Raw genomic sequence first — 22,416 nt, forward strand, 5'->3', positions numbered from 1 at the left:
GATTTGTTAGATATCATAACAAAGGCATGACCCATAAAAGACAATATTGGTACTATCAAAATTAAAATCGGTCTTCAAAATAGAGTACCTTTTGGGCCAGCCCAGTGGCTCAGTTGGTTAAGAATTAGCTTAAGAGTGCGAGTTCTGAGCAACAGGGCCAGCGGTTCGATATCCACATGGGTCAGTGACATTGCACCCAAGCTGAGCTGCCAACAGGTGGCAGGATGGCTCAGCTGGTGAGAGCACGTGCTCCTAATAACCAGACTGCCTGTTTGATAGTGAGCTACGCCCACCCACAACTAAGACTGAACTCAGCACCTTGAGCTAAGCTGCCACTCGGATGGCTCAGTGTATACAGCATGCACTCTTAACAACAAGCCTGCTGGTTCCACTCCCACATGGGATGGTGGCTATGCCCACCCGCAACTAAGACTGAACTGGGCACCTTGAGCTGAGCTGCCACCTGGATGGCTCAGTGGATAGAGCATGAGCTCTTAATAACAAGGCTGCTGGTTCAATTCCTACATGGGATGGTGGCTACACCCACCCGCAACTTAGATCGTAACACAGCACCTTGAGCTTAGAGGACACAAGCTGCCAAGGGGGCAGCCAGATGGCGACTGGCGCCCTCCACAACTAAGTTTGAAGAACAACAACTTGGCTGGTTCTCCTCCCCAATTCCCCAACACTGTTCCCCTCCCCCAATTCCCCAATTAAAAAAAAAAATACAGTACCTTTTGAAGTCAATTTAGTATCCAGAATGTATATTTTTAAAAATACAATTCAATAGTCGGAAGACAAACAGCATAAATATGGACAAAACATTTCAGTAGACATTTAACCAAATAAATTATACCAGTGGCTAATAAACACAAGAAAAAATGTTTAACATCATTTAGTCATTGGGGAAACATAAATTAAAACCCAAGATACCACTTTGTACCCAGTAGGATAATTATGATCCAAAAGAGTGACAAACCCAGTGTTGGTAAGTATGTAAAGAAATTTGAACCCTTATATGTTTCTGCTCAAATGTGAAATGGTATAGCCTCTTTGTTAAACAGTGAAGCAATTTCTTTAAAAAGTTAAACATATACTTACCATATGACATAGCAATTCCTCTCCTAAGAATCTGCCCAAGAGAAATGGAAATGTATCCAACACAAACTCTTGTATGCGAACTTTCATTGCAACATTATTCACAATAGTCAAAATCTGAAAACAATCCAGTGTCCATCAACTGGTGAATGAATAAAAAGAACTGTGGTATATCTACTCAGTGTAACACTATTCAGTACTAAAAACGAACAAATCACTCATACATGCAAGAACATGAATAAACCTCAAAAACATATGCCAGATAAAAAAAAACATATTTGTATGAATGTATTTATAAGAAATGTCTAGAAAAGACAAATCTATACAGAGGAAAGTAGACCAGTGGTCGCCTGGGGTTGAGAGTAGAAGCTGGATTAACTGCAAATAGGCATAGGAAACTTTTGAGGGCAATAAAGTGTTCTAAAGCTGTATTGTTGTGATAGTTACACAATTATATACATTTACTAAAAATCACTGCACTGTATACTTTCAAAAAATGTTAATGTGAATAAAGAGAGCACCATTAAAAATGGTGTGGTAGACAATGCAGTCAAAACAGCTTTTAATTTACTGATACTTAAGATACCACCAGCTAAAACAAAATGACTCTAAGTTTAAAAAGTACAATTAAAAGAAGATTCTGAAAAAAATTTAACTAACTGCTCATTTCCAATTCCCACAGAACCTACAACACTAGAACCAAATAACGTCTGATCTCTGGTAAGAGGCATCTGCTTTGTAAGTTCACGCTGCAAGCTTTCCTGCTAACAAAAATAAAAACATGGCAAAATGTACACTTTAAGCATGAGGATCACTGTTAGGAACATCTAATTCACCATGTAATCATCTACCTTATCCTCTGACTATACAGAATACAGTAACTATACAGTAACACAGCACTATATATGTGTAACACAGATTATATACCTATAATCAACATTATAGGTATTAAAAAAAAACTGAGCAAGAGCCAAGTTGAACTTCATAATATCAGCATCAGAATCTCAATTTGCCTAACCTACTTTAAAAGGCAGTTTATGGTCAAAAGAGCAGGTCTAGAGAAAAATTAACAATATTTAAATTAATATTAAAGCTCTCATTTATAATTACAAGAGCAAAGAAAATTCCAGATAATTCTGAATGAAGTTATGTCTATGTTATAAATATTAATTTATAGAGAAAGTCCTAAAGTCATTTTGTCCATCCTAAAAATATTGTCTATTATTTGAGATTCTCTAATAAAAAATTATGATCTAAACAGAGAGGGAAGTTCACATTTTCCCAAATTAAAGTTGAATTCAATAATGTATTCCTGACAGTTATATGAAACTTGTCTTTCAACAGTGTCATTATGGTATGGTAAGATTAATAAATATATTTTAAACTTTTCAATCATCATGTCAGAAGACTATGGGCATGCATCTAGAAAAGATAAAGGAGCATTTTGAAAATTGATTTGACCACATAAATTCATAGGTTCATTCCTCCTTTATTCTTTGAAAATTATTTCTCAGAATTTGTTTTGCAGTTTCTAATTAATAAGACAAACATGAGGATATTTCTGGGGATTGAAAAAGAAATGTGTTGTTATGCTTTTCCTCAGTTCCAAACCTGAGAGCAAAAGTAAAGATGAATAACAATGCCATTGCTCTGTCGTAGGGATGATGTATTTCAAATGCTGGACTCCTTCTACAATGTTATTAAAGTTCTTTGAAGCGTTGCTACTAAGAAAAAAAAATGTCAAAAGAGCTCATGTTATTTATTGTTTCTCAAAATCCATTGCTATTTCAGGTTGTGCCTAAGCTAACAAGTCCATTTTATTTTAGAAGCCACTAGCACAGCAAAATGCTAAAACAAGTGAACATAAAATATATTAGTAGACGCAGGTAATAAAAACTTGATTCCAAACCCTAGTATATCTGAAAAGAAGACTAGGGATTTTAAAACAATGATAGTCTATATAAAAAGCAGATCCAAACAGAGCTCTTATAGAGTAAGTGACGGGATCTTCCAGTCTTTATTAAGAAGACAAGAAGTAGAGCTCAAGTCACATTTTGTGAAGATATGAGGTGAGCTTGATTATTTCTCTAAAATTATTAAACCTACTGACCTCCAATACTTCCTATATGGCAAGAAGTGAGGAGGAGAATGAATAAGAGGAATGTTATAAGTGGAAAGGAACAATAATAATAATAGTAGAAGTGATAATAATAAACATATTCAACACTGAATTCAGGGGCCAAAGATATTATAATAAGAATTTTACATGGGGTATGTTATTTAATCCTCACAAATAACTTTCTGAGTTATCTGACAGCATAAGCTACCAGAGAATTATTTTAACTTAGTCTTGATAATAGAATGAGCTCTTTATGGTTGAAAAGTCAGATTCCTCTCTGCCTCTTTAAAAATACATCTCAGTTCATTGAATCATAGGGATGATAGAAAGCTTCGAAATCAACTGACCTCAAATAAATTTATATGGTACGGATGACTTGTAAAGGAATAAAAATATTAATTATTAGTCTAGGTTCTGTGGCTCAGAGATTACAGGGATTTACTAAGATCACAATTGTCAGAGACCTCTCTCTCCCAGTCTGTTGCCACTTCCCCCACACATCATGATCTCACAATGCAGAGAAAGAAGTCATGTGCTATTACTCTAATTTCTAACAGTCTTATCTACAAACTTGCTTCTCTTCACACAAAAGGCTTTGAAATCTATGTGAATGAGTTAGGTTTATAAAACCAAATGTCAACACCGAAATTACATATTGGACTGCAACAAATTTTTTCTCAATGCCTCAAAAGATCTATAAACTTCCAAATTATCAGAACAATATTTGACTTTTTAAAGAATAATAAGCATTTATTTGAGGAAAAGGAGCTGTAGCCCAGCATATACAGATTCAGGTAGCAACCTAAATTGTGTTCTCAGAAGAGTATTATATTCGAATGACCTGAAAGACACACAGCACAAATTAACACGGATTCCCAATTCAGTCTCAATTCCCAGTGTTGAATCTGGTTTTTTGTTTCTGTTTTTGTTTGGGTTTTTTTTTTTTAGCTGAGCCCTCCTGCCATCTGTTGGCAGCTCAGCGGCAGCTCAGCTCAGGCTGGGAATCGAACCGCTGTTGCTCATACTCGCACTCTTGAGCAAGCTCCTAACCAACTGAGCCACTCGGCCGGCCCTGGTTGTTTTTTTTTTTTTTTTTAAATAATGAACCAATTCATTCATATTTAATACTTGACATCTGATAAGAAAAGATGATGAAAAGGAAGTTGGGCTTAAGGAAATATAAAAATATAGGAATGCCATATGGGGGAAAGCAAAAAGAGAGAGAAGAATATAGAAGGCATGGGTGATCACTTAGAGAAGACATAGAGGGAACCAAAAAATGGGAATCAAAGCTTGGTCACGCCATCTGGAAGACTTCCTTCTGACCTCAAAACTCTGTTGAATTAATGGCTGGCCACGATTACTGCATCAGATGCTTCTCAGTTACATTCTTGCTACCCTTTTGTCTTTATAATGTATTACTGCAGAACCAACATGTAAATTCTTTGGAACTAAGATGATGGCTTTCTTTTTCATTAGCATCTCACCAAATCGCTCACAAGCATGCTCTACCTCTATGCAGTTAACCACTAACTGACAACACAAAATGACAAAGATCATGGTTTAGCAAAAAGGATTACAATTCGTTCTGAATAATTTACTGTCATTCAGCATGTTTAGCTCTTGTTTTGTTGTTTTGTTTTCTTTTGTTTTATGACGGCAGGGGTAGTGGATCATTGGTATTAAGGGAATAGCCAAAATAGCTAAATTATCATGAAAGCCTTTACTGTTAGACCAAGGAATAAATATCCTAAATTATTTTTTTAAATAGCATTTCTTATCAAAGACCACTAAAAAAGTAGAACCTCCAGACAACATGGAGTTATTTATTAACAGGAATAGGTATGGGGAAAATAATGAATATCAAGGTCAAATTTATCAACAGAATCATAATTTTAACCCCAATTTTCTTTCTTCTTTCCATGTTTTAAGAAAAGACAAATTTGGAATTTGGAAACATAATAACTAAACAATGCTGTTCATCTGCTTACGACTCCCTGCGACAACTTCATGGACTATAGTTTCCATTTGCCAACGGGAGCCTCCCAAATGCCCCACATCGGCAAACCCAAGTGAATATGCAGAAATGTAAACCTAAGGATGAGAGGACTGTTATCCTTATTCTAACCAAAACGCCTGCCTATTGCTTTATTTTTAAACTGCCACTAACATGTTTAAATTATAATTGCATCTTCTCAATGAGCACAGTCCTTTATTATTGGAACTAGCAGGGGACCTTGACATTTGAGTCATCGTTTCCTTATGTCTATTTCTTACCCTGGTATACAAATTAAATAGAAATACAAGCCAGATAAAATACAGAGGGGAAAATTTGAAGCAGAATTTTTAAATTGAATTAATGTTTTGCAAATCTGCAAAAAATATAAAACAATTCACATTGCTTATAATATATTCTACTTCAGGCACATGGTCAAAAATATTAACTTCAATTCTAAAAGCCAAAGATGCTTCAAACCTTCCTAGCCAAATTTTGAACTTCTTTAAGACAGAACCAACAGCTTTAATATCCCCCATGTTACAAAGCTATAATTCCAGTTTTAAAGCAACTACACGTATAGACAAAAATATACATTATCAACTTGCTTCCAATCTAAAGAGCTTCAAAATGGGTAGCAATTATTGAATATGTATGTATATAGTACATGTGAAAAATATTATTTAAAACATGCGTAATCAATTTAGGAATAATATAGTATACCCAAATGAGCCAAATTGGAATCTTCAGGCTTTTCCTTCAATGTTTGCAATGCACTGAATTTATATGGTAAAAAAATTACTGAATGACTCTTTCTAACCTGACTCAGTCATACTAAATAAATGTGCATCCTTCCATCTTTCTCCAATATTTTGTCTAAACTTTTTCCATTGAATTTCAAAATTATAAAAATTAATAAATTATTAAACTAATGCTGTATAAAATCCTCAAAAATGTCTTTGACTCTGTTTTCAGGAGGCTATTTCCTCATTTATTTATTAATGCAGACACTCCAGAATATGTGTAGATTATTCGTTCACTGAGTTTTAATTGTTTCTGCAACTCTTCCTTCCTTTAGCTCACAGCACCCTGTTTGTTTCTACTGCTTTCCAAAAATGCCTAGGCACAAGCTGAATAGCCTAACAGAACTTTATTTATCTTGATACAAAATATTGAAAAGAGGTTCTACTGTAAACTGAATGTACATTCAAATGTCTATTCTGGAAATTCACATTACTCTTCCCTTAATCACTGAAAGTATATAACCATTAAAATAGTCATGGCTGATTTTCCTTACATTTTATTTTATTTTTTATTTTAATGTTGACTTTTTTCTTAAAAATATTTTACCTGAGGGAATATATTTGTTTAAATTCAACTATTTTAAGATATATTTCTCTTATCTTTTCATCATTTATTTATAATTTATAACCCAGATTTTCACAAAAGGGGTGCAAAGAAATTCACAGTACAGATTTCTAGAGTTCACTGTACTCTCAAGGAATGAACATGTTCTAAAGAAATGAGTGAGTCCCTCTTTCAATACTAAAATGTAATCAGAAGTCCTAGGGTAGTCACTTCATTTCCAAATTTTAGAAAATACATTATTCTGCATTTAAGACAAAAATGGGATGTTAACCAGGTGTTCCTAGATTGTCAAATTTAGAACAGAACATAATAAAAGTGTAGCTAGCTTTTTACCTATATTTATTTAAGTATAAAGAAAGCAACCCCAAACTATTAAAACCAGTCTTACCGTTTTCCTCACAGTTTGACTTCAATCGGTGAAAATATTCATGGGTTTACAGTATTAGATTTTTACTGAGTCCTATCATTTTTGTAATTACTATGGCTAGTATTAATAAGTGTCTTCTTTTAATATGCTAAAATAAATTAATGGAATATGCAGACATTACGCAAAATGGCTGGGAATAGGGCCAAATCTTATTACATACATCCAGGGACCAGTAATTTTCTAAATGGCACTTTAAGCTCTCTTGCCTAAATAATTACTAGTACAGCCAGCATGCAATTTCTTGAACTAATTATGCACTCTTCTAGTTCCCACCACCCATTTCAAGTTTATGGTCACTTACCTTGTCTTTATTTTCAGTGCCAGAAGCCTCAGGCTTGGTCCTAATCACAAACGGGGTGGACAGTCGCAGCAGGACCCTTTCAAAGGTGGCATTGACCTTTGGAGAAACGATCTCGAAGCAGTCCTCAAATTTGAGCACTTTGTGAGTGTCGCATCGGAGCTGCTTCCTCAGGCCTTCCCCCAGCTGGAGGACTAACATGTGCGGATCAAACATCAGGTGGAAAGGGAAGGCTCTGCAGAAGGTGCTGATGCTAATTCTGAGGTCCGCGGGAACTTGGGAGGTTCCTTGTGGAAGGTTCTTCGTGGTATTAGTATTGTCACATTCTTTGATAAGGAAAGTAAGAGAGCTACAGTTGCCTGGGTTTGAACTCTCAGAGCACAGTTTCTCATTCGCAACTTGCTCCACTTCCACGTCCAACCGATAGATCTTCTTTCCTGCAGCCTTAATCATCCCCAGCATTGCAAACCCCACAACGTGGTGAGGGTGGAAGTAGTGGAGCATGAGTGTACCTTCAGGGAGCTCTTTGCATAGGAATGATGGTGACTCCAGAGTGGCCTGTTTTCCAAAAGAAGTTCTAATGTGTTCCAACAAAGCATCAAAGCCATTGAAAAAGTCCTGCAATGTGCCACCGACAGCTCGAAGGACTCTCTCATTCTCATCAAAGCATATATTAAAGAACTCCTCACCAAATCTTTCTTGAATTTCCTCAAACTTCAAACCTAGAGGTAAATGGGAGCAAAGGTTAGTGAAGTATAATATAAATAATTGAATTTATAGTTTTCTTTAATGCTTATCAAATGAGGTAACTTAGTGAGTGAAAACAAGAGAGGTATTCCCCTCAGGTCCACAAATTTCTCAAACAGACTAATTCATTCATGACTGAATCAGAGAAAGTAAATTTCAGTTCATCTTCTGGATGCTTCTAAGATGTTAATGAGCATAAACTTTTTTTGTTTTTAAACAGATTTTATTTTTTAAAGCACTTCTAGATTCATAGCAAAATTACGTAGAATGTAAACATATTTTCCATAGATCCTGGTCCCCCTCCACACACAAGCCTCCCTGGCCCCCACTATCGACATCATGCATTGCAGTGGTACATTTTTTATAATCTATGAACCTACACTGACACAGCATTGTCACCCAAAGTCCACAGTTTACATTAGGGTTCACTCTTGGTGTTGTACACCCTTGGGTTTTGACAAATGTTGAATGACATGTGCCTAGCATTATAGTGTCCTACAGAGTTGCTTCACTGCCCTAGAAATCCTCTGAGCTCCACCTATTCTCTCCTTCCTCCTCCAGCCCCTAGAGCATTAACTTTTTAAATGCTTCTAATCTAACTTTTCTTTTCAACACCCTACTCCATTTGCTGTAATTAGCACAAACAATGTCTTTTCCTTAATGATTTCCCTCATTGTTAAAATACCTTTTTATACAGGCAACTATAAAGGCATCTCTATATTATGTCTATCCAATATTACCATCTTATTTATCAAAATACATTTGTTAAGTGGGAAATATCAACCAGAAAGGGAATCTATGGTATATGAGTGGAGAAGGGCATCAGGTTATCTAGTGTAAACAGAACTACTTCAATTAGTAATCTCAGGGGAAGTCCCGCAGGGTCAGCTGGACCCCAGGGAGGGAAAGACAAAAGGAATTAAAAATGGCAGAACTGTGGAATGCTTTGCATTCTTTCACCCACAAAAGTGAGAATAGCCTAGAGTGGAGTAGCAATCTGACCAGATAGAGTTAAAAAGATTATTGTTAAGTTTTCTAAGTTCAGACTCACTCCTAGATACTGTGGCAAACAGAACTCTACCTTATAGTAATGGAATTATAATGAAACACACACACACACACACACACACACACACACACACACACACACACCCCATCATATAGGAATTAGAAACCGAGGCACATGTGATCAAGTAGATCCACCCTTGAGGATGTTCTGAGGAAACATAAAGAGGAAATTTATGATCCAAAGAAGAAAAATACAACACAAAGAAGAGTTGGGTCTGATGCTAAAGAAAGCTTCTGTTAGAGTCACTCTATTGCTTCTCCTTTGACTTTGGCCATGTAGGGGAGCAGGAGTTTGCCAGCCCAAAATATATTTCTTTGGCATTAGGATTATTTTAGGCTGATTATTTTTAAGAAACAAAAGACTCAGGAAAGGCATTTCACCTCCCTGTTAACTGCCTAAAATAATTTAGATACAGGGCTTGGTCCAGGAAGCACGATCACCAAATAACTATAAAGAACATGGATTAGGTGTGATAGGGAGAACTCGGCAGGGCTTAGAGACCTAAGACCTATCTATACCCCATTGTCTCCACATGGCCCAGTAAATATTTGTTTTTCCACCTCCATATGAATTGCTCTCCTCCCCTTTGAAGTTCCAGACTCCTACCCCTTCTCCTTAGTTCAGAATGGCATACACGTCCCAATTGCCTGACCACGTATAGGCCTCTTATTCTTATGGAGCCTCAGTACATACACAATTAAATTGGTTTTTCTTCTGTTTATCTGTCTTATGTCAATTTATTTCTTAGAACAGCCAGAAGAACTGAGGAAGGTAGAGGACTGTTTTTCCTCTCCAACAGCTGAAATCAACACATGTAGTTTACATATTTATATTTCCTTGCCTAGTCTACACCATCTTATAAGGAGGTCCTGAAAATCAGGCAGGACTGGGAAAAAGGCAGGGCATTACTAGTGTCCTGTTAGACTATAGAGCAGTCTAGGCTGTCGATGGATTGGTTTGTTGTTCCTACCTACTATTCCCTAAAGGTTCTCCCCATCCAGAAGTGAGGGAAGAAAATGCAGTCAACAATATTATTTTACAAATAGAGTTAAAAAAATCAAATATTTTTGAAAGCTTTTTATATAGTCTAAAAACTGTGGTAGCCAAGTTAAGAGGTCAGTTTGACAAAGAAGTTCTTAAAATGAATGGGAAGTGAAAAGTGTCCCTTTAAAGAAGCACTTCACATTAATTTTAGTTTCATAGATTTGATGTTCAAGGCAAGCTGAGAAAGTCACCTATTAAGATAAAAGCATCAATCACCACTCACCTCACAATGTCGCATTACAAAGATTGCCCTTCAACATATGTTTCATTCACTAACAATAATACCAGGCAGAATTGATAATAATAGCATTTATCTGTCCAGTTAGCTAGTACGGGAGAAAACAAGACCCAAGATCGATGACATTCACTGCAATTTGGCTCCTGCTCCAACCACTCCACTGAAACTGCTTTTATAATTACTTAAACCAATATATACTGTTTCGTCCTTTTCTTAGTTAACCTTTTTTGTTGTTTTTCCTTTAATTTGATTCTACTGATCATCCCTTCCTCCTAAATCTCCCTTCTCTCTTGGCTTATAAAACCACACTCTTCCAGTTTGATTACTATCTGTGTGAAAATCCCTTCACTAAAACTTCTTCCTATGCCAGAGCCTTACATTGCCATCATTATATTATAATGAAAGAATTCTAATACATACAAACTAAATTTATGTCCTTTCAAAGACAATGTTCTTGGGCCGGCCGAGTGGCTCAGTTGGTAAGAGCACAAGCTCTGAACAGTGGGGCCGCCGGTTTGATTCCCTCATGCACCAGTAAGCTGTGCCCTCTACAGCTAAGATTGTGAACAACAGCTCAACCTGGAGCTGGGCTGCCGTGAGTGGCCAGCAACGGCGTAGGCTGCAGTGGGCTGCTGTGAGATGCCGTGAGTGGCCGTCCAATGGCCGGTGACCTGTCTGTCTCAGCCGGGAAGAGTGCAATGATCATAATACCAACATGGGCCAGTAAAGCAACGTCCTCCACAACTAGACTGAAGAACAAAAGGACAACAACTTGGCTGTTCCCATTCTCAGTTCCCCAACACTGTTCTCCTCCCCTAATTCCCCAATAAAATTAAAAAAAAAAAAACAAGGACAATGTTCTTTGTTGCTATTAAAATTTTTAATTATGAAATTCTAATTAGAAACTAAATTCAGAATAAATAAAAATTCTTATAATCTGCCTATATTTGCTTAATTACAAAATCCCATGTGACACTGAAAATATTCCATAGATTGCTTCTATGCTTTAAGAGCTGTATCTTAAAAGGGCTGAGTGTCTTTAGGCACAAAAAAGAAAAACCTAATTTCTTCTAACTTGCATTTTTAATAACATTGAAAAAATCCTCACAGCTATTAAGAACGCAGATATAAATATAATACAGTAAGTTTATCTTCTATTTATAATGCCAGAATCCCAAAGAATCATCCAGAAAATAAGAAGTAAATTCATCAAAGACAACAAAATTAAAACTAGTCTGAGTACAGCACTAGAAATCCTTGCTACCTTAAAAAGCACTTCTGTACTTTAAGGTACAAGGACTGTCAATTCTCAAATAATGACACTGAGGCCTACCAGTATGCAGAAAGTGATCAGTAAAAAAAACTGACTTATTGTGAATATTACACTCAACTACTGTACATGATAATTTTATATAAACTACAATATTCAATTAGCTAATAAAGACTTTTTTTTTGTTCTCACATTTGTTAAACTGTACAAGATCAGAAAACAAGGAAAAAATTCTTAGAGCTTGAAAAATTAAAACTAGGGAAAGATGACTTCAATTTTTGCAAATATGCTATGAATCAATAGCCAAGACTTCCATTTTAAACTTGATCTGAAAATGTAGAAAGCACAGAGAAAGTAGTTCAGCGCAGACAATTGGTGCAGTGCTCACTCCCAAGGTTCCACCTACGATTGACGCAAATCCCCTACTTACAGTAAATCACTTGAAACATATAGACAATGCTAATCTCATATCATAAGATAAAATGACAGCTTGACATTTGGGTATATAAGAATACATTTCCTCAAGAGACAAAACTTATAACAAAATTGCTTTCATGAACAAGTAAGTTATAAGTCAGAATTTTAAGTTACTGTTAATTCACCTCTTCTTAAAAAAACGAATAGCATAAATGCTAATATCTTCAGCTGTAAATGAAATAGTCTGTTCACTCATGACATGAATCTTTTGCCCCTCATGTTGTCTGTCCAACTTCACACTGTGCACTTTTTGATGACAAGGACCTTATCCCTTTTAAGTCTGCATACCTAATAACTGGCACATGGAGACTTAGACTTCATTCATACAAACTAAACATTGGTCTAAGTATTTGTTTAATAAATATAATCAAGTTTTTAAAGCTACAATTGTGCCACATCTAAGGATACCAAGACAACTAAACATATTCTTTTCTCGCATGGGCCCCTACAGATAATTAAGTTACAATGTGATTAGGCTGTAACAGGCATACAGGAGTACCTATGGAGGTATGGGAAAAAGGTTGTCTGACTCTCTCCTCAGGGAGATGATGTTTGAAGGGGGACTTTAAGAAAAAGTGGGTTCCAAAAGGCCAACAAGGAAGGAACAAGCATACTAGCAGATGGGCAGTAACGAAACACGGATAATCCAGGAAATCAGAAGACCCCAGCATGGTCAGGGAAGAACAAGCAGTAACTGGATAATGGCTGGGAGCAAGGAGGCGATGAGTTGTTAATTAATCAGCAATGCTGAAGATGGACTTAAGGGTGCCAAGACCAGAGTCAAAGACAACAGCCAAAGAAATGTTGCAATGTCTGTAAAAGAAGATGGTATTGACTGAATTAGGCAGTTCCAGTAAGAATGAAAAAATGAGTACAAAGCAATGTGCCGAAGTTTTTACAAATTATTTAATTTCACAGTTTAAAAAAATTCCTATCAAGTAGATATTTTTAATTGTCCTCATTTTACAGGGGAGCAATGCGATGAAATTTGCCCAAGTTCACACAACTATAGGTGGCAGAGCCAGGTCTTGAAGTGAAGCCTAGTATGAAATCTTGTCTAATAAGCACAGTATCTAAAGAGTAAGACATTGGAGAAGGTCCAAGACGGCAGATTAGGTAAACGTTATGCCTATTACCTTCCTGGATCAAACCAAAATTACAAATAAATTATAGAATAAACCTCAAGAATCATCTGAAGACTAGCTGAACAGAACCCCTATAGCTAAGGATATAAAGAAGAGGCCACAGCAAGACTGGTAGGAGGGGTGGAGATGCGAAATGAGCTGACCCCAAACCCATACATAGTGGTTGAACACCAGGAGAGACACCCTGGTGCGGGAGGTCCCCCAGAAGAGGTAAGGGTCCCAGCCCCAAGCCAGGCTGCCCAGCCCAGGGGTCTGTGCCGAGAAGAGGAGTTAACACAACTTCTGGGAGTGAAAATCAGTGAGGACTCTGTCCATCCTGGTGAGACAAAAGGCAGCTGGAAACCCAGAGATGCCCATTTAAAGGGCCCATACACAGACTCACTAGCTTGCAAACGCTCACCTGGTCTCTGGTGAAGAGGTGGCAACTTGAAAAGTGCAAGAGGCATACGGGGAAAGACTGAGTTGTGTGGTTTTGTAGCAAGGGCTGAATGAACAACCACCACTGTCCCTGGGTAGAGCCTGCCTCAAGTGTAGCCTACAGGAGTGTGCCATCTTTTCTATGTTGAACCCTCCCCCAAAGAGCCAAATCTGAGACTGCATAGGTCCAATAAAATCCGTGTATGTGCACCACCCTGATGACACCCTGAGTCCCCATCCCAAATACCTAGTACTGCATCACCAGGAGAACTCTCTGCTCCTGGACAGCTGGGCACGCCCAACAAGCTGCAGAAGACTTTTATAGCAGCAGATGGCCACAGCAGCCAGGATAACTTTTGGTGGCGGGCAGTGAGCCACAACCTGTGCCACAGCCTCTCATGGGCGGCTCTCGGACACCTGTGGGCCTGAGGCAAGTGGGGGCTGGCTGCAGCGTTCTCAGGGTGTTTTTGTAAAGTGATCATGAGCCCAGCCCTGGTAGAAGAAGCAAAACTGCATTAACTTTGTAAAAAACACTGGCCATGCCTCGTGACTCCTGGACCCCACCCAGCCCAGCTAGTGCTACATTGCCAAAGGCATTCTCAACACCAGGTGAACCAGCCCAGCCTGAACATCTAAGAGCCTTTGGTTAAGCTGTCCCAGGTCCAATACTGGTGGTAGCAGGCGTTGGTTCACAGCGAGGCCACCCCCACATACCTCCACATTCACCACAGGCAGAAACCAACCACATATAGCTTTGTAGCTCCTACCAGGTATCCCCAAACCGGTCACAGGCAAGGCTGAAATAGGCCTGCATGGAAGCCCCTGCCAAGAGACACCAGAAATGACACACCCCAAAACTGGCTTCAGACCACACCAGAGCACCGCCCAGGTAGCTAAACAGTCAGCATAGCCAAAGGGTAGTCCCAACAAGCACAAGAGCCCAGGGTAGGGGGGGTGGATCCCCCTCTGAGGGGTAAGCCCCCCACATAGCAGCTCATATGCTGTGGGGCTATCCAATGCTCACACTCAACCTGGGAGTCAGTCCCACTCACTTAGGTGCCAAAAAATCAAGGCTCAATTACAACAGAAGAACACACACAACGCACAAAAGGGACACTCCTGGCACACATACACAGGACCCCAGAGAGACCTTGCCATTAGAAGCACATAGGACACATATTATATAAGGCCACCCAGCAAAGACTGAGTGACAAAGGATATCTACCTGATACATAGAAACAAACACAGAGAGGCAACCAGAATGAGGAAACAAAGAAACATGTCCCAAATAAAAAAAACAGGAGAAACCTCCAGAGATAGAACAAAATGAAATGGAGTCAACCAACTTACCAAAGACAGAGTTTAAAACACTGATTATAAGAATTCCTAAGGAGCTTTCTGAGAATTTCAACAAAGAGACAGTAAGCATAAAGAAGGACATGGGAATATTAAAAGAGACCCACTCAGAAATAAAGAATACAATAACTGAAATGAAGAATACACTAGAAGGAGTCAACAGCAGACTGGATGAAGTAGAGGAATGAATCTGCAATTTAGAAGACAAGGTAACACAAAACACCCCATCAAAACAACAAAAAGAAAAACTAATTTTTAAAAATGAAGATAGTTTAAGGGACTCTGGGGACAACAGCAAGGATAAAAACATTTGCACCATGGGAGTGCCAGAGGAGAAGAGAGAAAGCAAGAGATTGAGAACGTATTTGAAGAAATAATGACTGAAAACTTCCCTAACCCGGGGAAGGAAACAGACATACAATCCCAGGAAGTACAGAGTCCCAAACAAGATGAATCCAAACAGGCCCACACCAAGACACATTATAATTAAAATGGTAAAGGTTAAAGACAGAGAATCCTAAAAGCAACAAGAAAAAGACAACTAGTTACTTACAAGGGGAGTTCCCATAAGATTATCAGCACATTTCTCAACAGAAACTTTGCAGGCCAGAAGGGATTGGCAAGAAATAGTCAAAGTGATGGGAAAACAAGGGCCTCAAACATAGACTACTCTACCCAGCAAGGCTATCATTTAAAATTGAAGGAGAGATAAAGAGCTTCCAGACAAGAAAAAGCTAGAGGAATTCATTACCACCAAGCTAGTATTACAAGAAATGTAAAAAAGGACTTCTTTAAGCACAGGTAGAAAAGAAACAAACAAAGATGAAAAATATGAGTAATAAAATGGCAATAACTATTAAAATGTAACTATCAATAATCACTTTAGGGCCAGCCAAGTGGCGCGATGGTTAAGAACTGGCTTGGGATGCCAGAGGGCCCCGGTTCAGATCTCACATATGCGGGCCAGTGACACTGCTCTCCAAAGCTAAGATGCTGAACAACAGCTCAACCTGGAGCTGGGCTGCCCTGACCGCCGGCGACGACTTAGGCTGCAGCCCCTGTGGCAGTGGGTTGCCATGGGCTACTGTGTGTAGCCAGCAGCCAGCGTGAGCGGCCAGCAGCCGCAGTGAGCGGCCGTCCAGAAGCCGGCAACTGATCTGCCTCGCCCAGGAAGAGCGCAATGATGGTGCCAACTTGGGCCAGTGAAGCAACGTCCTCCACAACTAGACTGAAGAACAAAATGACAGCAACTTGTCTGTTCCCATCCCCCCAATTCCCCAATTAAAAAAAAAATCACTTTAAATGTAAATTAACTAAATGCTCCAAACAAAAGACACAGGGTAGCTGAATGGATAAGAAAACAAGACCAATGCATATGTTGTCTACAAAAGACCCATTTCAGATCGAAAGACACACATAGACTGAAGAAAAGTGATGGAAAAAGATATTTCACAAAAATGGAAATGAGAAAAAAAGCTAGAGTAGCAATACTTATATCAGCCAAAGTAGACTTTAAAACAAAGACTACAATAAAGTCAGAAATGAAAGAGAAGTGATAATGGACATCAAAATATTTTTAAAATACAAAATATTTTTTAAAAATACTGGAAGCAACTATATGCCAACAAATTGAACAATCTGGACAAAATGGATAAATTCCTAGAAGCATACGATTGTCCAAAGCTGAATAAACAAGAAACAGAAAATCTGAACAGGTTGATTACTATTAACAAAATCAAATCAGTAATCAACAAGTTCCCAAATAACAAAAGTCATGAATGAGATGGCTTTACAAGTGAATATTTGGCAAACATTCAAAAAAGAATTGACACTTCACCTATTCTTCTTAAACTATTTCAAAAATTCAAGAGAAGGGAAGGCTCCCAAGCTCATTTTATGAGGCCACCATTACCCTGATTCTAAAACCAAACAAAGACATTACAAGGAAAGAAAATTATAGGCCAATATCCCCAATGAACACAAATGCAAAATCCTCAACAAAATATTAGCAAACCAAATTCAGCAATACATTAAAAAGATCATTCACTATGATCAATTGAGATTCATTCCTGGTATGCAAGGTTGGTTCAGTATCCCCAAATCAAGTAAGTTGATATACCATATAAACAGAATAAAAAATAAAAATCATATGGTCATATCAATAGATGCAGAAAAAGCATTTGACAAAATGCAGCATCCATTTATAACAAAAACTCTCAGCAAAGGGTTCCCCCAAAGGGAACATATCTCAACATAATAAAGGCCATATGTGACAAACGCACAGCTAATATACACAATGGTGAAAAGCTAAAAGCATTCTCCTTAAGATCAAGAATGAGACAAGGATGTCCACTTTCACCACTTTTATTCAATATAATATTAGAAATCCTAGCTACAGCATTCAGACAAGAAAAAGAAATAAAAGGAATCCAAGTGGAAAAAGAAAAGTAAAACTACTTACTTCTGAGTTGTAGACAATCCATAATTATTTTTTGATTACTTAAGCTTCAACAATCTAATATCTAAGTAATGTAATTATGTCTCAAGTCCAAACTGAAGAGATTTCAATATTTTAAGGAGATGATTATCTTTTTTGAGACACAATTATTTTTTCTAACTTTATTGACATATAACACTGTGTAAGTTTAAGATATACAACATGTTGATTTGATATATTTATATATTGCAAAATGACTACCATTATAGTGTTAGCTAACACCTTCATCACGTCATAATTACCATCTTTTTTGTGGTGAGAACATTTAAGATCTACTCTCTTAACTTTCAAGTATACTCATATAATACATTATTTTAAACTATAATCACAATGCTGTACATTAGAGCCCCAGAACTTATTCATCTTCAAAGTGTACCCTTTGACCAACATTTTCCAATTCCCCCCACTCCCAACCCCTGGTAACCACCGTTTTACTCTCTATTTCTATGAGTTTGATTTTTTTTATTCCACATATATGTGATAGCATATAGTATTTGTCAAAAAACAATTATTTTATCTAGCAAGGCCATAAGGCATTTGTCAACTAAGTTTGCAACCCAGGTGATACTTTTATAAAAATATTATTCTAGTGTGATGCTAATCTACAAAGAAATGACTGAAGTTGGTCTCTGCCTCACAGAGGAGATTTAAGGGTAAACATTATATATGTCTAAATAATAACAAAGGACAAAGGCTGAAAAGAAATTCTACTGCCCAAATTGCAATTTTAAGGGAATCTGTCCTATTAATACAGTCTCATTTGAATCTTGGTGGAATGAGATAAAACGTTTGTAGTTTCAGAGTACTTTATAGTCAGTAAGTAAAAATGATAGGATAATAATGGGAAAAACATCAGTTTTGCTCTAAATCTATGAAGGGTGATTTTTCTACTATTTTACAGGCAAATGATTCTTCTCCTTTGGCTGCATTTGTGGCATCTCTGTCCCTCAATAAAAAGAATACAGCATGTATCATATATCTATTTCTAAGTGTAGGTGGACTAACATTAATTGTCCTTAAAATTTTCAAAATTTGATTAGATACCTAAAGCCAACAAGACACATATTCAAATTTTTTTAAAAATCACAAAAACAAAAACAAGAATTTTCTATCTTTGACAAAGAATTTGATAAGCATAGTAATAGGGGAAATCTTCTAACATATTTAAGATTAATTCTTGACTACCCAAAGGAATAGGTATTATTAGAAACATAGTAAGAGCTTCAGGTACAAAATATTTATAATGGTTAAGTTTACACATATTTTGAGAATATGCTAAGGTATGCTTTAAAATAAACACAGGATATGTATTTAATAGTGAGTAATATGGCATAATGGAGATGAAGCCATACCCTGAGTATTGAATTAAGGTAAACATGCTCATCAGGATTAGTAGACATTTACAACAAGATCATAATTTACAAAGATGTAAGAGACATAAATCTACATAAATCAAGCAACACTGCAGCTAAATGTATAAAACAAAAACTATTAAAAAATTATTACTAATTAACATAGGATTTCTTTATGGAGTTATTAAAAATGTCCTAAAATTGATTGTAGTAATTAATAGTTGCAAAGCTATGAAATTTCTAAAACCCCACTGAACTTTACACTTTAAATGGGTGAATTGTATGGTATGTGAATTCTATTTAATAAAGTTGTTATATATATTATAAATTAAGAATGAAAGAACTTTATACAATTATAATTATAGCAGGAAACTTCAATACACCTCTCTCAGAAAACAACTCATAGTTCTGTTAACTATCTTCAACAATGTTTTAAACCAGTATAGAGAGTGTTTTAAGTCGCAAGCTATGGTTCAGATTCTGGCTTGTCCCTTCACTAGCTCTGTAACATTGAACAAGTTAACTTTGATTTTTGAGTGTCAAGTTTCCTTGTTGGTGGGGAAAGAGAGGGAGCTAGTATCTCATCAAGTTGTTGAGGAGTAAATGAGTATTTATATGAAGTCCCTAATACAGCCCAGTACACAGGAGCTCAACTACAACAATAAACCATAATTTTGTAAGATTCCCTAATATGTATACTTTTCCCAAGTAAAGGCTACATTGCTCTCTGTCTATCTCATTTCCTCATAAGCAACCTGACCCCCACCCCTGCCCCAAGTACAGATGTCAGTTTCCTAAAAGATCAGGAGGAGAGGTAAGAAAGAGTAAGGAGGCAGAGGTTTGTGGAAGAAACCAGTTCAACGAGATACTTCCACTGCTAGCCTTATGGTCCAGAATGCAGAGTGGATCTAATAGACAGAATGCACAATCCAGAATGCAGATGGATCTAACAAACAAAAAAGCAATATCATACAGAAATTAAATAAAAGTGTGTACAATAAAACAATCAATAAAAGAAAAACTTAATAAACATAACTTTTTAGTGGAAAACTGTATAAATTCCCCTTTTCAGAACGAAAAGGATCAAATATTAAAATAGCAAAGTCATAAATGAATTAATAAATATTAATGACAATAAAAATGAAAATAAAAAGGAAAGTCTGAGGAAAAATAAAAATCTAACAAAGCAGCAAACTGAAAACACATAGATGTACATGTGTTTTGTGAGTGCATATGTACATACATATGTATGTGTATATGAAGAAATTATATGTATATGAAGAAATTACAAAAATTTATTAATTATTTAGCCATCAAATTCCCATAATATATTTCTAAGTAAAAATTTTGCAGATCACATTTTCTAACAGTAATAAAAAAATAATAAAAAAGTAACCAAAAATCTTCTCTATTTGGAAGTTAAGCAATACACTCTTAGATTAAAGAGAAAATCAAAATTGAAACTACAACTTCTGGAAATCAACGAAAAGGAGACTACTTCATTGGAAATCCTATGAGGCAAAAAAAAACCCAACTATACTCAAATAAAAATATATGTCATAAATATTTTCAGCAACAAAAATAAATAAGTAAATAAAAAGCTTCTAATTAACAAAACTATGTCAAGCTTAAAAATTAATAGATGAAACCTGAAATTAAGACAAAGAAAAATTACACAAAATTAGGAATGACAAAAAAATATAGATGCATATTAAGAAATAGAGAAATAAAAAAAAAGAAACTTGTTCTGCTAACAAGTTTGTAAATGGGTAATTTTCTGGCAAAATATAAATGACAAAAATTGACCCAATAAAAAAATGGGCAACCTGAGTACTGGCTAGCCTTTAAAAACAATTAGATAATTCCAAAGTTACTTAAGTATTTCCAGGCTATAGACAAATTAAAACTACTCAATTCTTTTTATCAAGCCCACATAACTTTAATGCCAAAACCTGATATAGTATACTAAGACCAATTTCTCTTAAGAATATTTGCTAAAATAGTAGCAAATGAACATAGCAATTTATAAAAGAATAAAACATCATGACTAAGTGATGTTTATATCAGAAATGAAAAAGTAGTTCAATAATAGAAAATCTGTCAGTATAAATTATGACATTTATAAAATTAAAGAGAAAATAATATGGTTGTATCAGTAGGTTCCCAAAAGTCTAAAATTAAAGTCTTAATAAAAATTTTGAATAAAATAGGAATATAAAGAAACTTCTCAAGTATAACAAATGGTAATTTCCAAAATCAGAAGCAAAGCTTATTTTAAATAGTGAATTACTAAAAACATTTCAACTAAAATTAGAAATTGGACAAATATGTTTCTATCACCATTGGTATTCAATATTATATTGGAGGTTTTAGCAAATGTTATGAGTTATGAAAATAAAACACTATACATTTAGAAAACTTAGTCTTAATTTTGAGGCTCTTTCTTGCTTTGCTTTTTATTTGTATTTTTTATTTTTTTGTTTATCAAAACATTTACAATATATATTTTATAGAAAAATGCTACTAGAATAAAATATGGTAACTAGTTGAACATAAAATAAATATAGAAAGAATCAATAGCTTTTCTCTATATTAGCAGTAAGAATTGAGAAGTAGTAATGGGGAAATATTCTATTCAAAGTAGCAATAAAAACTATAAAATCATTGGAATACATTTAATAAGAAAGGCATAGAATTTATATTAAGAAAACTATTAAATTTTAATAGGGAAAACAAAAACTGAGCAAATGGAAAAAATATTCCATATTTTAGGAAGACCTTATATTAAAATATCAATTTTCCCAAAATTAATAATTAAATTTAATGCATTTCCTATTATACTCTTAACAAATCTTCTTATTAATACAGTAATTCCAAGATTCATATGGCAGAATAAATGCCTGGACTCGCCCTAAAATACTTAATTATGAAGACTACTAGGGAGGAACCAGATATTACAATAAATAAAATATACTATAATTAAAATTTTTATTTCCATAAGAACAATCAAAGAGATTATTGGGTCAGAATAAAGAATAAATAAATTCAGAAGTAAATCTATAGTTTGTAAGCTTTAATATATCACAAAACAGTATTTTAATTCAATGGGGAAAGAATGGTTTATTTAATAAATGGCACTAGCCATATGGAAAACAATAAAATTAAATCCCATCTCATTCAAAAATAATCAAATTCTAGATCAATTAAAAGCTTAAAAATATAAAAAACAAACAATAAATATTTTAGAAGAAAATCTAGGAGAATATACGTACGTATGTACGTATGCCTTAACCAAAACTGCAACCAAACATACAAAATAAAAATGAATACATATTTGATCTTGTATGATATAAAGCTAAGTTAAAACTGTCAGAATAATGTACAAAACACAAGTTTATTTTAGTAAAAATCTAAAAAAGTCTGTGTGTGTGTGTGTGTGTGTGTGTGTGTGTGTGTGTGTGTGATATGCACTTCCCTGACATTCTGCTTGTTTCTCTG

At 35.7% G+C, this 22,416-nt stretch overlaps 1 protein-coding gene across 1 annotated transcript in view; it reads right to left on the minus strand.

The window, feature by feature from the left end:
* Positions 1 to 22,416, minus strand: part of GUCY1A2 (guanylate cyclase 1 soluble subunit alpha 2) — a 302,341-nt gene that overhangs the window by 219,561 nt on the left and 60,364 nt on the right. Inside the window, exon 4 of the mRNA XM_019623961.1 lies at positions 7,310 to 8,028. Within this exon, the coding sequence (XP_019479506.1) occupies positions 7,310 to 7,810 (501 nt within the window). The 5' untranslated portion in view covers positions 7,811 to 8,028. The remainder of the gene's footprint in view (positions 1 to 7,309; positions 8,029 to 22,416) is intronic.

Source organism: Hipposideros armiger, unplaced genomic scaffold (genome assembly GCF_001890085.2).
Source record: "Hipposideros armiger isolate ML-2016 unplaced genomic scaffold, ASM189008v1 scaffold_570, whole genome shotgun sequence".
Lineage (NCBI taxonomy): Eukaryota > Metazoa > Chordata > Mammalia > Chiroptera > Hipposideridae > Hipposideros > Hipposideros armiger.